The 15,202-nt window shown below is 40.9% G+C and overlaps 1 protein-coding gene across 1 annotated transcript in view; it reads right to left on the bottom strand.

Moving 5' to 3' along the window:
• SND1 (staphylococcal nuclease and tudor domain containing 1) overlaps positions 1-15,202 on the bottom strand; it is a 409,429-nt gene that overhangs the window by 256,458 nt on the left and 137,769 nt on the right. The window contains exon 11 of the mRNA XM_039243180.1: positions 4,769-4,858. Within this exon, the coding sequence (XP_039099111.1) occupies positions 4,769-4,858 (90 nt within the window). The remainder of the gene's footprint in view (positions 1-4,768; positions 4,859-15,202) is intronic.

Here is a 15,202-nt window from a genome sequence, read left to right as displayed (position 1 = left end):
AGATTGACTCGAGAGTCCTAACAGGAAGAGACAATCTCATGCTATGTCTTCCACATCTGGCTAACCCTGGGCAAATCAGGTTGGGCCAATTTCTACCTCACTTAGCATATTCATATCTGGATCCACAGACATCATCTGGTGCTCCCATCTTCCTCTAAAGTTAATTAATTTGGAAGGAATTTATTGAGCACGTACTGTGCATCATAAACTGCATGTACTGAGCCCTGGGGTGGTGAGCAAAACAAATGTGGGCTGCAGTTGGCCTAATATAATGAATCTAATAAGGGAGAGATATTAACACAGAATCTCTCAACTACATTAAGATGTGAAAATTTACGTATAAATTATTGGAAAAGGGGGATTGACTTTCTCCACAAAGTCAAGTTTAAATTAAATCTGAAGGATAATTATGAGATAAACAAGGAAGGGGAAAGGAGAACAAAGTGGGTATCCCAAACAGAACAAATTCTAAGCGCAAAAGCACCTGAGAGGGAGCATAATGTATTTCAGAAACCTAATGAATGCCAAAAGGTGGCCAGGAGGTGGACAAGAAAAGGGGTAGGAGCTTCTTTCCGTAAGGAGGCAAGAACCAGATTATGCTGGACCTTGTAAGCCACAAAAAGCAATGAGAAGCCAAAAGTCTTAGGCAATGGCAGAGCACAATGTTACTGTTGTTGCTGAAGCTCCCCATAGCTGCAGATGGAGAATGGACTGCAGTGGGGAAAGCAGTAAAAAGGTTCCCAGGAGCCTCAGTGAGAGGAGACCTAAGACAAGACAGGAGCAGTACAATGGAAGGAAGAGGAAATACACACATCTACACAGCAGGAGTTGATGAGGGACTAGAATAAGGGGGTAAAAGAAGAGAGAGCATCAAAGATGTCTCCCAACAGCAACAGAGAGGCGGACTTCCAGAACACGAGAGGAGCCCAAATTTTCTGACAGAATATGACTTTGGTTTTGAACATGATGGATTTATGAGTCTGGTGCACATGAAGATCATTTCCATCTGCCCCGAAGAGCTCCATGCCCCCCAAAAGTACAAACTTCAGGAAGAAAAGTACAAACTTTTCAAAAGAATCATCTAAAGCAATATGAATTTGAAATAACTCCCGGAATTATTTATATCCCAGTAACTTCCCAAGTGTCTGCATTTATCAAGAAAAATGCTCAATTTTAAGTGGAGATAAGAGAGCCTGGATTGAGCATATAATGCCAAAGCTGAAGCTTCTATGTACGCACTCTTGCTTCTTGCATTTCCATCTCTTCCACCTGTCCATTTTTGACCCTTCAACTGTCCAAACAAGTTACAAGTCTGAATGCAACAGTTCCCATGGTGATGGAAATTGTGCAATTAAGGGACAGGAGTTATAGTGATTCACAGGTCATCTGTAAAAGCTGTATTAGACAGATTTAAAATATTTTGAGATTCTACTTTCGAGATTCTATGAGACAGTTGGAGAAAATTCCCAGCGAAGATCTCTTATCATTACCTTCTTCCACGGAGAACAAAATGACTTAGGTACACACACTCTTCCTTTTCAATGGACTGACCTTCTCTAGGCATTAAGAAAAAGACATATACATAGAAAGACACTGCTCCCGCTGCTAGAAGAAGGCTGTGGCCCTGGTTATTTTTGGAAGACGTCATTCTCACCATCTTATGCACACCTAGGGTATGACACTACAAAACTGAAAAACGTGTGGAAGTTACCATGGATTCCATTTCTCCACTATACTGGGGCCATGAAGAACCCCAGAAGAAAATAACAAGACCGTTCTTCACCATGCATATTCCTTAGTCAAGATTTCAGTGAAAGCACAGATGGTAGATGGCAAACAGAGGATGGGGAGGGAATTCTACCAGGCACTATGGCAATTCAGACAGCTTCTGAAACACTTCCAAGATACACACGTATCCTTCTATGTCTCTCTCATCCAGAGAAACACACACAAACATACACTTTATACAACACATACACACTTTAGACATGCACAAATGCCTGAGCTGGCACTCATTTTGTGGAAGCTGGAAACTTGATGCCACATCTAACTGATACTACTCAAATCTGTGCAATGGGCTGATGGCTGTCAAATTAGCTGCACACTGGTTCACATCTCATGACTCAGAGCCAATTTTTAAAAAAAAAAAAAATAACTGAAAAAGGGAGGCTGTGCCAGATTCTATAAGAAAGCAGTATTACTAAACACAACACCACAACATACCTAACTGGCATCTGGCAAAATATGAAAGGCTAATATCATTCTAGATTCTTATAACAATCCCATGAGAGGGGGAAGTCAGATAATATTGCTAGTTCACAAGCGATGAAACCAAGGCTCAGAGAGGTGCGTGGTTACTTTAATTAAAGCACTCGGCCAGGCTTAAACCTTGGGAGTGAAACAAAGTGAATTTCCATAACTGAAATGGAGACCACTGAATCCAACAGAGCACCTCAGCAGTTCACCTTCAATCTTATTTCTCTACATTCTAGAAACTCCTCAAAACTGTCATATTATAGACTCTCTGGGATGGTCAAATAATAGTCTGGGCAGAGAAGATGATTTTAGCTCCATTATCTTGCTTAAGCTGTGACAGGCTGCCCTAATCAGCTTTTGTGCACAGAGGCACATAGGCACACATGCTCCCTCTCGGTGCCTCTTAATCACCATGTGCCATGCTGAACAGCTGCAGAGGTCTGAAGGGAATTGGCAGAAATGTGCAATGATGTGCTAGCCACCCCCCTGAGGCAGCAACTGCCCTGCCTGCTCCCAAACTCAAGAGAAAACATGGGTGTTCACTGTCACAACTGATGGGCCCAGAAGACAGGCAAGTGGTTTCAGGTGGTGAGTCAGGAAAAGCAGTTTGCATCAGGAATGTTCCAGCCCAGCAGAGCTGAGCGGCATCCTACTCCCCACGCAGGGATACAGTATTCATCATTTATACAATGTCACCGTGGGGGGACAAAACTTGGGCTCAGCACAAATAGAATCCAATCAGTCTTATGCAGAAGAACCAGTAAACAAGGCTTCTCCCACCAAGAAGGAACCTAATTGCTTAAGAATTGCCACCATATCTGACACTTGAGGTCGGTCCTTCTATCCAGTCACGGAGGTCTTTACAGAGGCCTGGCACATAGGTTCTGAGAGCAGAACCCTGGGCTCCCCTTCTAGGAACACTCAGCAGTGGCTGCAGTGAGCTATGACCAATGCTCCCAGGGATGAAACAGAATCAGGCAAGGGAAATATGAAAGAAACCAGGGGGATGCCTTAACACACGCCACGCAAATAGCTGCACAAGAATCAAATATGCGCCACCACCCCTTTCAAGGTGATTTTGGATGGATTTCAATAGAAACCCACGCTTGTGAGGAATTCCTTGTTTGCTTCTATGTTATTGTTTATGAGCCAGTAAATGAATGATGGGATATAAACTTGGTGAAATAGAAATGTCGACATTAGATCAGATAACAGGAGATCTAGAAATTGAAAGAGGCTTAAAGCCATCATTCGCACTACACTTCATGAATGAATACGGCATTCTGTCAAGTTTTATACAATGACAAATGAGCCTATTCTCTGAAGGAACCTGAGGAGATTTAACGCTCATTTTAGGAAATCCAGTTTAGTTTCTGTACTTCAAAATTAGCAATTTCATCTCACGCCAACTTCACAATCTCTTTGCTAGAATTTGTATTTCTAGTGACTATGGTATACAATAAAATTGCTTATGTTTATGATAGACTATTTTGGTGTTAGTTCAAAAGCCGGAGCCTTATCAAACCTGTCACATCATTAAAAATCTGCATTTAGGTAAAGAATGCTAATGTGGCATTAATGTGTTAAGGCCAGACATACAACAAAATGGTCTTGTTTTTCTGAAGATATGGGGAGAATCAACCCAAAACATGGGGTATTTTCCAGAAGAATCCTAACTGAAGAAAAGTATCAAAAAGACAAATCACAGTCTCTCCTTGAACAGATTTCCATCAACTGCCATCATAGGAACTACACCATTCATTTCCTTTGTTCATCAAGGACACAGACACATGCCTGGAGGGCAGGGAAAATAAGGAAATGCTCAGAGGCTCCCTTTCAGTCTCCCAGAACAGCAAGTTCTACAGCTGGTCATAGATTATTAAGCTCTAAAAACACAAGGAAATGCACTCTTCAGGCCTCTGAGCTGTTGCACTAGACTAGTAAGTCAACGTGCTGCACCAAAGGCTCCACAGGAATTCCTGGGAAACCACACAAGGTTCCCCTCGCACTTGCAGCAGAAGCTCCAGGAAGTATGACAAGCCAAAGAAGTGGAGGAAGCATCCGCACCACAGTTCATTTCAAGAAGCACGCTCCTGTTCCAGGAGAGCCCCTGTTCTAGACAGCCAATCTATCCCTCAGAAGTAGGAGAGGCAGAAAAAATCGGAAACCTTCCTTCAATAGCATATCCCGCAGCACTGACTTTTAATGGAGGTGGCTGTAGAGAATGAGAGAGCCAAGTAACTGAAGCTCAGGGCAATATGCAATTATTGAAACTGGAATTGAGCCTGGACCCTAGAAAGAGCATGCTGTGAGGGCTCTGGAAACCAGACTGTGGTCAGGGCCCCAATTTTAAATTTCTCCCATGGGATACCACTTCCCAATACATAGGCACGTCCCTCTTCATATCAAAAGTAATTCCACTTGACTTGGTAGAGGAGTGTCATCTGCAGGTCTTTGGGATTCCATCATGAGGGCCCCAACCATCTGCAAATACGCTTCTGTCATCCTTTACCTTTTTCCCAATAAGCTTCTTTCGAAGAAATTCCCGGGCTTCAAACATGTAGGGAATGTCATACAGGGGACGTAGTTTCTTGTTCTTATCCTAAAACAAAAGCAAAGTATCACATCAGGAATGAAAAACAACAAAAAACACACAAATGAACACAGCCAATAAAACAAGATACTAGAATACATCTGAAATATGCTATGTTAGAAATATACTACCTCCCCATATCACAGATATTATCTAAGTGTTAGATATACCATAAATGATCAACGAATATTTGGATAAAATGCTTTACAGGGAATAAGATTATCTTTCTCACATGAGAGACTTAAAAATAACTAATTATATTTAGCACCCAGGAGGGGTGGCTGGGTGGCTCAGTTGGTTAAGCGTCTGACTTCAGCTCAGGTCATGATCTTGCAGTCTGTGAGTTGCAGCCCTGCATTGGGCTCTGTGCTGACAGCTGAGAGCCTGGAGCCTGCTTTGGATTCTGTGTCTCCCTCTCTATCTGCGCCATCCCCCCCCCCCCCCAACTCATGCTCTGTCTCTCTCTCTAAAATAAATAAACACTGAAAAAAAATTTTTTTAATAAAAAATAACTAAGGGAATGTTTGTAATTACCCAAACTGGAAACAACCTAAATGGTCATCACCTATATTAACCGTGGTACAAAAGAAGCTCAGGAAGTATTAGGGCCCTCCGAATATTTATAGATACACTATGAATGTAGTTCCTTTATTCTATAAACCATTATTAAGCACCTACCAACTATCAGACTGATTCAAAGCTCTCTGTAAATGTAATTCTAATCCTAGATTCAAAATTCTTGCAAACTAATGGAGTAACACAAGAAAAAATATGAAATGGCAACACAAAGCAGTTTTGAGTAAGTGCTAAACTGTGATATAGACTAGGGACTAAGTACTATCAGTGTTCGGGGAAGTGGAAAGAAAGAAGTAATCAGGAAATGTTTCACTGACAAGGTGACAAGGTTTCATTGACTTAATATGAGTTCACAGGATAAGAAAAAACTAGGAAGAAAATTAGAGTTGAGAAGACAGAACAAGCTAAAGGAGGCAGGGTTAAATAGTATTTCAACACAACACTCACATGTGTGAATACTGACATACACAATTCTTTCGTTATCTCACAGTTCCCAGACTTATCCCCAGTGGAGCTGCTAATCTAAGCAGAATTTTGGGAATATGAGAGAAAGTTCTAGAGGAACCTGACAGAAGAGGGAATGGGTAGGAACTTAAGAGATATGATAAAGATTTTAAGAAATGAATTAACAGAATGGACAAAGGGGACAAAAGAAAAATCCAATATTCTAACCCACAGTGACACATACATGAAGTCAAGAAAAGTTTGCCTTTTGATTAGGGGTATGGAGGGTAGAGGATGTTAAAAGAAATAGGGAGATACTGGCTGGATCACTTGCTATAACTACTTTAATGTCTCTCCCCAGCTAAGCCCCTAAGTTCCACAAGAACAGGAATCCCATCCACTTCTGTTATTCTGTGACCCTGCAGTTAAGTATAGTACCTCCCCTCAGACTCAAATAATAGTTGGATGAACTAAATAAAAAGAAATATGAAAAATGATATATATATAAAACCCAAACAAGCTAAAAGACTACATGCACAGATTTCAGAATCTCCCAGACCATTAATGCTGGGGGAAAATTCACAAAGAAGAAAATCAAGGAGGAGCTCCTGACCCAGAGGTGTGCTGGTGCTTACCTGACCTATACAGTTAGCTCATCTGGCCTCACCTTTACCATCTAGTACACCTCTGACAAAACAAGACCTCTTTATAATCCATTCTACACTCAAAGAAGAATTCAAATTATTTATTTTCTTAAATAGCCAACTACTCCTAAATAAAAAATCCTTATCATTTTAATTCCCCATATTTAAACTAATCCTAATGATGAGATTGAGGTCAAGGGAACCAAAATAGGTGTTTTTTCCTAGACCCTAACCAAGCTTTGGTGTCCAGAACACATTATTTAAGCATTTCAATTCACTAATATCACCAAGACAAACCTCTGATGAGAAGGCACATAATTGAGTGTGGCTTCATATTCATGATCCAACTGCCTTCTAATTTTTCTGGTTCAAACAACAGTGACCAAAAGGCAGCAGCAGCATTATGGTACTCTTCTTGGACGTTAAGGAGGCATGCTCCGAAATGAAGGCAAATTTCTATTCCTTCGTAGATGTATGAGCCTCCACATGCTCTCAACAGGAACAACACACCTGGCCACACTCTGACCAAAGCCCTGAGAGTCACGATAACAGTCTAAGAAGTAAGATATGACCCTGAATATGAAAATCCTAAAGAAACAAAAACATTGAACTAAACTGTTTCTTACAGGAAAAAGAAAAGGGGAAATGGGATACATGAGAGTTGCTCAGGTAGAGGAAGTTCTGGATAACACAAGGGCAGATATACAGGGTTACGGATATTTTATAAACATGTGGTCAGTCCAAACAAATCAGTGGGTCACGACTGAGGAGCCAAGTATAATATATAAGTCATAAAACTTATGAAGACTCTATGATACAGTAAGAATGCTTGCTAGACACAAGATTCTAGGTGCCAAAAATGAACAGGATTTTTCAAAAAGACAAAATCAATGGTTATCAAAATAAGCCCTCGGGAATAAAGAAGTGCCAACGTATTCATATTCACCACGCAATAGAGGACAATCTATTTACAGAGAGTAACTGTGTAATTACAGAAGCCTAAGTGAATGAATGTTTTAAAAAGTGAACTGAACAATGGATGGACATTTACCCTGCAGAGCCTCATGATTTGTCACAGAACCTGAATATGTGAACCTTACTCTACTTATTCTGAAACACCAAAGAGATCACAAGGCAGTATCACTTGACTGGAACTCCAAAACAATGAATGAAAGCTAAGAAATACAGTTTTATCAAGCATTCAGATGAAGGTCACAAGATGAGGCACACCTAAATGAGTGAAAATGGCTGTCTGGGGGCTCCTGGGTGGCTCAGTAGGTTACGCATCTGACTCTCTGATTTTGACTAAGGTCATGATCTCATGGTCAGGAGATCAACCTCTGCGCAGGGCTCTGTGCTGACAGCAGGGGGCCTGTTTGTGATTCCCTCCCTCCCTCCTTCCCTCTCTCTCTGCTCTTCCCATGCTTTCACTCTAATGCTCCCTTTCTTGCTCTCAAAATGAAGGAAGGGAGGGAGGGAGGAAGGGAGGATGGAAGGAAAGGAGGAAGGGAGGATGGATGGATGGATGGATGGATGGATGGATGGATGGATGGATGGAAAGGAGGGAGGGAGGGAGCGAGGGAGGGAGGAAATGGCTGTCTGAATAAGAAAGACTCAACAAGACTGGCCAAAGATAAAATGCTCTCAAAGAATGAAGGAAAAAGAAATAGTATACCAACAAATATCCCAATCAAAAAACGGGCAACTTCAGAGTCTGATTACATGTCTCTTATGAAGCTGGGAAAGAACTAATAGCACAAGCAGAAAACAAGGTATCGCAGTGAAAACAGAACGATCTTGTTACTCTAACCCTTCAAAGCTAGTAGCTATTGACATCTGCAAACATCTTACAAGAGAGATATTAGAAGTCCCTAGGAAACCACAAAATAAAAGCAATTCCTCCAAATTACCAGGTACATAAAAGCCTTTGAAATCTCTAAGAGGCAATTGAGGTATGGAATGTATTCTGAAAAAACAGGACTTTAGCAGAACTTGCCTGATAAAAAGGACTGTCTAGTTTAGAATCTAATTTACACAGAAATATTTAAAAAAAAATAAAAATAGAAGAGAATGCTTGCTTTATCTGGTGGACAGATAATACACAAAACAATATGTGCTGTAATCACTGTTCATCCTGAGAAAGGGCCATTGTACACACAGATAGGCCCTGAGATGACTCCCACATTAGAGATTAATTATCTATACCTCTCACTGGTTTGGAGAAGGAGGTCCAACACCCACATCTTAGCATCTAAAGACATACCTGGCATTTTTACAGGAGTTATGTTTAGCTTGTTGCCAAAACGCTGTTCAATATTAATTTGGAGGGAACGAAAGAGACCTCCAATCAAGGCCTTATATTCAACTCCCTAATTTCTAGCCTGTCCTATAGCTCAAATATCTAATATCCCTAGGGATACTCCAGGCTTTCTTAAATAAGACCTGAAGAAACATAAAACAGGGCACCTGGGTGGCTCAGTTGGTTAAGCGTCCGACTTCGGCTCAGGTCATGATTTCGCGGTTCGTGGGTTCGAGCCCCACATCGGGTTCTGTGCTGGCAGCTCAGAACCTGGAGCCTGTTTCAGATTCTGTCTCCCTCTCTCTCTACCCCCTCCCCAGCTCATGTTCTGTCTCTCTCTGTCTCAAAAATAAACTATAAAAAATTTAAAAACAGGGCACCTGGGTGGCTCAGTCCGTTGCCTCTTGATTTAAGCTCAGGTCATGATCTCCCAGTAGTGGGATTGAGCCCCATATCAGGATCTACACTGAGCTAGGTGTGGAGCCTGCTTGGGGTTCTCTCGCTCCCTCTCTCTCCCGCTCATACTCTCTCTCAAAAATAAGTGAATAAACTTTAAAATGGGGGGGGGGGAGGACCATGAGGCAAAAAAAAGGACTAATAAATGTGATTCCACTAAAATTAAAGCAGTTTCTTAGTGAAAAGACTTCATGAACAAAGTGACAGGCCAAAGCACAAATGCTTAGTAGCTGATAGCTAAAACAGAGATAGAAACAGCAGAGCAGGATAAGAGCAAGCTGGAGTGCAGAGCCATAGCTGTAATGTGATCAGGGTCTGTTAAAAACAAACATGTACCCCAATGTTCATAGCAGCACTCTCAACAACAGCCAAAACATGGAAAGAGCCTAAGTGTCCATCAACAGATGAATGGATCAAGAAGATGTGGTTTATCTATACGATGGAATACTACATGGCAATGAGAAACAATGAAATCTGGCCATATGTAGCCACATGGATGGACCTTGAGGGTGTTATGCTGAGCGAAATAAGTCAGGCAGAGAAGGACAAGTACCATATGTTTGCATGTATAGGAGGATTAGGAGGAACTTAACGGAGGACCAAGGGGGAAAAGAAGGGGGGAAATAGTAGGGGAGAGGGAGAGAGGCAAACCATGAGAGACTCTTGAATACGGAGAACAGACTGCTGATGGGGGGCATGGAGGAGGGCACTTGTGGGGATGAGCACTGAGTGTTATATGGAAACCAACTTGACAATAAAATATTTGTAAAAAATTAAAAAAAAATAAATTAAAAAAAAAAAAAAAGACTCAAAGAAGGTATGGGGTTGAGCCATCTGGAGAAAGGGAAAACAGCCAAAGTGAAGACCCTGAGTTAGAAGCATGCCTGGTGGGTTTCAGGAACAGCAAAGGCATCATCGTAGCTAAGGTCGCATGCGCAAGGGGAGAGCAATGGGGGTGAAGACACAGATCTGACTTAATATTTGAAAAGGTTACTTTGACCACTTTGTTGATAACAGACACTATAGTAAGGAAAAGGCAGCACAAAAAGACACCCTAAATTGGGAGGTTATGACACTAATCTGTCAAGAAATGGTGGTAGATTACATCAAGGAGGGAACAGTGAAGGAGGTAAGAAGTGATCAGAATCAGGAAATATTTGGATAGATGGCATGAGAGGTGTGAAAGGGAGAAGCCAAGGATGACTGCAAGGGTTTTTATCTGAGCAAAAGGAAAAAGGGATGGGGTCATCAGAGGAGACGACCAGGAGTTTAGTTCCTAACATCCTCGACTTCCAAGTCTAATGGGCTGGATAAACAAGGGTGAAGTTGGAAGGAAAGCTGTGAAGTGAAGGTACACATCTGGGAGTGGCTGGCACATAAGTGGTGCTTAAAGCTATGAGTCTGAATAGGACTTGAGTACTGAGCCTTGAGACTTTATAACATTAAAAAGGGCTAAGAGAGAAATCAGCAAAAGGAGAGTGAGAAGGAGTACTCAGTGAGTTGCATAAGAGGAAACTACCAGAGTGTTAGGCCCCAGAAGCCAGAGAAAGAAAGTGAATTGACAAGGAGGGAATGACCAATGGTGTCAAGTGCAGCAAACCAGGGGAGGGGGACAGTAAGATTTGCATGCTAGATTGTGTTACATAGAGGTCATCCATCAGTAACTGGACAAGAAGAGTTCTGGGTGAGCAGTGGGGGCAGAAGGCTGACTGGAACCAGGAATGGGAAGCAAAGGACTAGAAAAAGCAGGCACACACAATGCTTTTGAAAGCTGTGCCACAAAGGAGTCTGAAGGGATTATGTGGCAGCTGGCAGAGGAGGCAGGGTAAAGAGAAAGCGCTTCTGTTTTCCATTTTTGAGGAGAGAAAGGACAGGCAATGGCCCAGTAGAGAGCGAAAAAAGTGACAATGTAGAAGACAGAGGACAGAACTTCCAAAGCAGTGTCCTTGAATAAGCAAGGTGGGAGTGGCTTTACACATGAGCACCCTAATTCAGCTTTAGGTGTATGCATGCAAATACTGTCAGGTCAGTGGACACGGTGTAAGAATCACTGGACGTTCTGCTTACTTTCTGATTTGCTCTGTGAAGAAAGGAAGAATTCTAACAAATCAGTAAGAAAAAAGAGAAACAATCCAACAGGAGAATTGACGAAAGTATAAAAAGGCATTTCACAAAAGAACTCCAAATGGACATTAAATATATAAAAACGTAATTTTTAATTAATAATCAAGGAAATTAAGTAAATTATGATACTAGAGGACACTGACTACATTGGCAAAAATTTTTACAGTGAGAATATGGGGAAATGGAAGTGCCCTGTAACCACAGATGGAAAGTAAAAAATGGCCCAAATACGATGGCATCTTGACACGGTGCTACTTTGTCATCATCTGGTTAAAGTTGAAGACATGCACCCATATAATTAGGAAATTCTACTTAGAGGTCAGTATATATCCTAGAAAAAAAAGTCTCATATGTGCAAGACACGTATAACAACATTCACAGTAACTATGTTTATGGTACAACCCTAGAGGCAACTACTACAGACGTGTTAAGCTGAATTAAAGCAATCCAACAAATGAACAAATTTGAAAAAATATTGAGTAGGAAAAGCAAGTTGTTGGATGATACAGTAAAATCCCACTTAAATACTGACTAAAACCACATGGAAGCAACATTGTTCATAGAGCTATATACACATCAAAAGTATAAAAATGCAAAGAAATTAAAGACAGTGGTTACTGAGGTGAGATGGGCAGTGGAAAAAAGAGAAAAGGAACAGAGGGAAAGAATGAGTTTGAAGATGAGTACATGGGACTTCCAACTTTCTCTGTGAGGTTTGCGGTCTTTAAAAGAAAAAAGAAAACAAACAGTGAGGATCTAAAGCACATGTGGTATAATACCAAGGCTCAGAAAGGAATGCCTACTATATTATTCTTCCATAATGTTGGAATGTTTATTAAGCAAAAAATGTTCAGGGATAGGTAACTTCAAACCTTGTTTGGTCAAAACTTTCCCTTTGCTCAGAGATTATTTCACTGCACAGGAGTAAAATATCAAACAGATAGCCATTCTTTTCCTCATAAACAATGAATTAAATTCCATTCTGTCCCTCAAAAAACAAAAGTTCACAGATATATCCTTCCATGAGACAGAAGGGAATAATTTAACTACAAATGTGCTCTCAAATAACCAGGGTCAAAAACAAATTTGATTTTTGTTTTTAATAGGAGACCTGAACTATAATAATATTAATTAAAGTAGCCAAGCATAACTGTATGAAGATATTTTTAAAATGACCATTGAAGTAAAATAAGAACAGACATGATCAGATTAAAATGGATAAAATTTCCAACAGTAAATAATGGCCCAGTCTCAGTTGCCCTGACATACACGCCATTTTGACAAACAAAGGCTCCTATTTCCATTTGAATTATAGACTGAACATAGGAACATTACTACATGCACTGGGCATATTTATAATCAAGAACCTTTCAATTCCCTTGGCAGCCAGGAGACAGAATCCACATGGATATCCACTATTTTATGGTCCTTAACACAGCATAGAATGTTTTTAATAAAAGTGGTCAGCTAACTTGAAAGCTACAGTCAGCACCTGGGGAAAGGTTCAAAATTGTAGCCTCCTTGGCCAAATGGAAGACAGTTTGTACCATTCTACCTAAAGGACCATACCCAGAAAGTTCGTATATCCAAACATTTCTCCAGGAATTGTCTCATGGGGAGAAAAAAAAAAAAAAAAAAAGAAGGCTTTCATTTCCTAATTAGCTCCAGTTCACTCTGCCAATCAAAGTATCTCTCAAAGGTAAACAGGGTCTATTAAAGAGACACGGTCTGAGTAAGTCCCAAATTCACAAGGCAATAATACACTTCATACATATCTCCATTAGGCAAAGAGGGAATGGTAAACAATCAAAACTAAAATCAAATTGGAAAAAAAAAGGTGATTATAAAAATTCACATATAAGATTCACGTAAAAGACATAAAAATTCATGTATAAGATTAGAAGGGCTGCACTTTCAACTCCATGATTATGCCCCTGAAGTTCCACTGTTTTCATAGGACTCTCAAATTTCCTAATTTTTCTGACAATCATATTTGATCTTGCTGATCTCATGTCTAAGGATCTAATAACATGTATAAAAACATTTGAATTTGGGGCATCTGGGTGGCTCAGTCAGTTAAGTGCCCTATTCTTCGTTTTAGATCAGGTCATGATCTCACAACCCACGAGTTTGAGACCCACGTTGGACTCTGCTGACAATGCAGCGCCTGCTTGGGATTCTCTGTCTCCCTTTTTCTCTGTCTCTCCCAAAAATAAACATTAAAAAAAAAAACCACACTGGAATTTAAGGTATAATAATAAATGTTATTGTTAATGACGGGGTTCAAGTTGAAGGAGTCTGAGAAAACAGTAGAAACGGAAAGGTCATTTTGACCTCACCTCCAACAGGTCATAAAACCACATGGGAGAGATGTCCTTCCTATATTCGGAGGGAGGAAAGGAGCATCCTTCTTTCCAAAGGAAAAATGACATTGCGAAGAATCGAAACCAACAGGTCTGACACTTACCTCGTATTCTTTCACCTATCATATTTCTACCTGGTGGTCCATTCTTCACTGACCCAGCATAAAAATACTCAGGTCTGTTTCTTAGCATCTTTATCTCCTTATGAAAGCTCCCATGTCACATAAATCTTACATTAAATAAATCTGTATGCTTTTCTCCTTATAATTTATCTTTGTCAGTTTAATTTTCAGGCCCACACAGGGACCCTAGAGGGGAAGGAAAACTTTCCTCCCCTACAATGAGACCCCTATGACGCCTGCAAAAACAATCCTATCGAGCAGGCTGAAAGCCAACAGCAGTGCTACCTGGATGGTGGCAAGGATCAGGATCCCAATTTTACAGCAAGGGACAGGAACATTCCTGGCTCAGGTGAGAAGTAACAGCAGAGCCGGGACTTTGGACGCAGCTATCTCAAAGGCCCATGCTCACTCCTGGTGGGCAGGACACTGTACTCTGGGCTTGTTACTTCCAAAAAGCAATCATCACCTATCAAAGGCTATCACATTCTGGTGTGCCTAAGTCTCACCTGGGAGCTTGTAAACATGCAGACTGCCAGGCCTGCATCAGATATTGTGATTCAGTAAGGCTGGAATGTGATTTCCATAATTCTATATTTTTAGTAAGGAGCAAGAAGGTCTGTGGGCCACACTTTCGAGAAATGCTGCTGTATTTATTTTGAGCACCTAGCCCTTCTTAAAACAATGGCAAGTGAAGGGAGGTTAAAGGTTTAAAAGTTAGAAAGCAATACTGAAGTGTTCGATTAACGTCAAATGATCAAACAAAATAAACAACTAAATAATGAGAGAATTCAGCTGTATCTCTGTATATGTAGTTGGAGGTAACTCAACATGCTCCTTGAACTTCAAAACTCTAAGACATCTTCAAACATTCCAGTAATGGTGGCAAAACAAGATATTCAAATATTCCTCAAGTCCACTACAGGAAGACCAAATGTAGAATGGGACAATCAAGAGAGAAAAACAATCTTCCCCCTAGCAGGGAACAGCAAAAAAGTAGGCATATCCTCTCTCCTGTCTGCCCCTGTCCTCAGACACACAGTGGTCTAGACCTAGACTAGCCACGATGACAGCAAAGAGAAGAAGTGACAATTCCCCAAGACAGGCCCAGTTACAAATGTCTTCTGGCAACCTGCCAGGAAAACGGCTTCACAGTATCCAAAGAGGGAAAGAAGCAGAGCAGATTTAGGCAGCCTCATGTCCTTGAAGGGACTCACCCGTCATCTGCAGTGCACAGCATATGATTATGTTCCACAGGAACTTGCACATCCCCAAATTAAAGTACCATTTTCAAGACCATCATGAAAGGGGGGAAAATGTCTCTGGAG

Source organism: Hyaena hyaena, unplaced genomic scaffold, assembly GCF_003009895.1.
Source record: "Hyaena hyaena isolate Hyena2069 unplaced genomic scaffold, ASM300989v1 scaffold_8, whole genome shotgun sequence".
Taxonomy (NCBI): Eukaryota; Metazoa; Chordata; class Mammalia; order Carnivora; family Hyaenidae; genus Hyaena; species Hyaena hyaena.
This window is presented reverse-complemented; position numbering and strand designations above follow the sequence as displayed.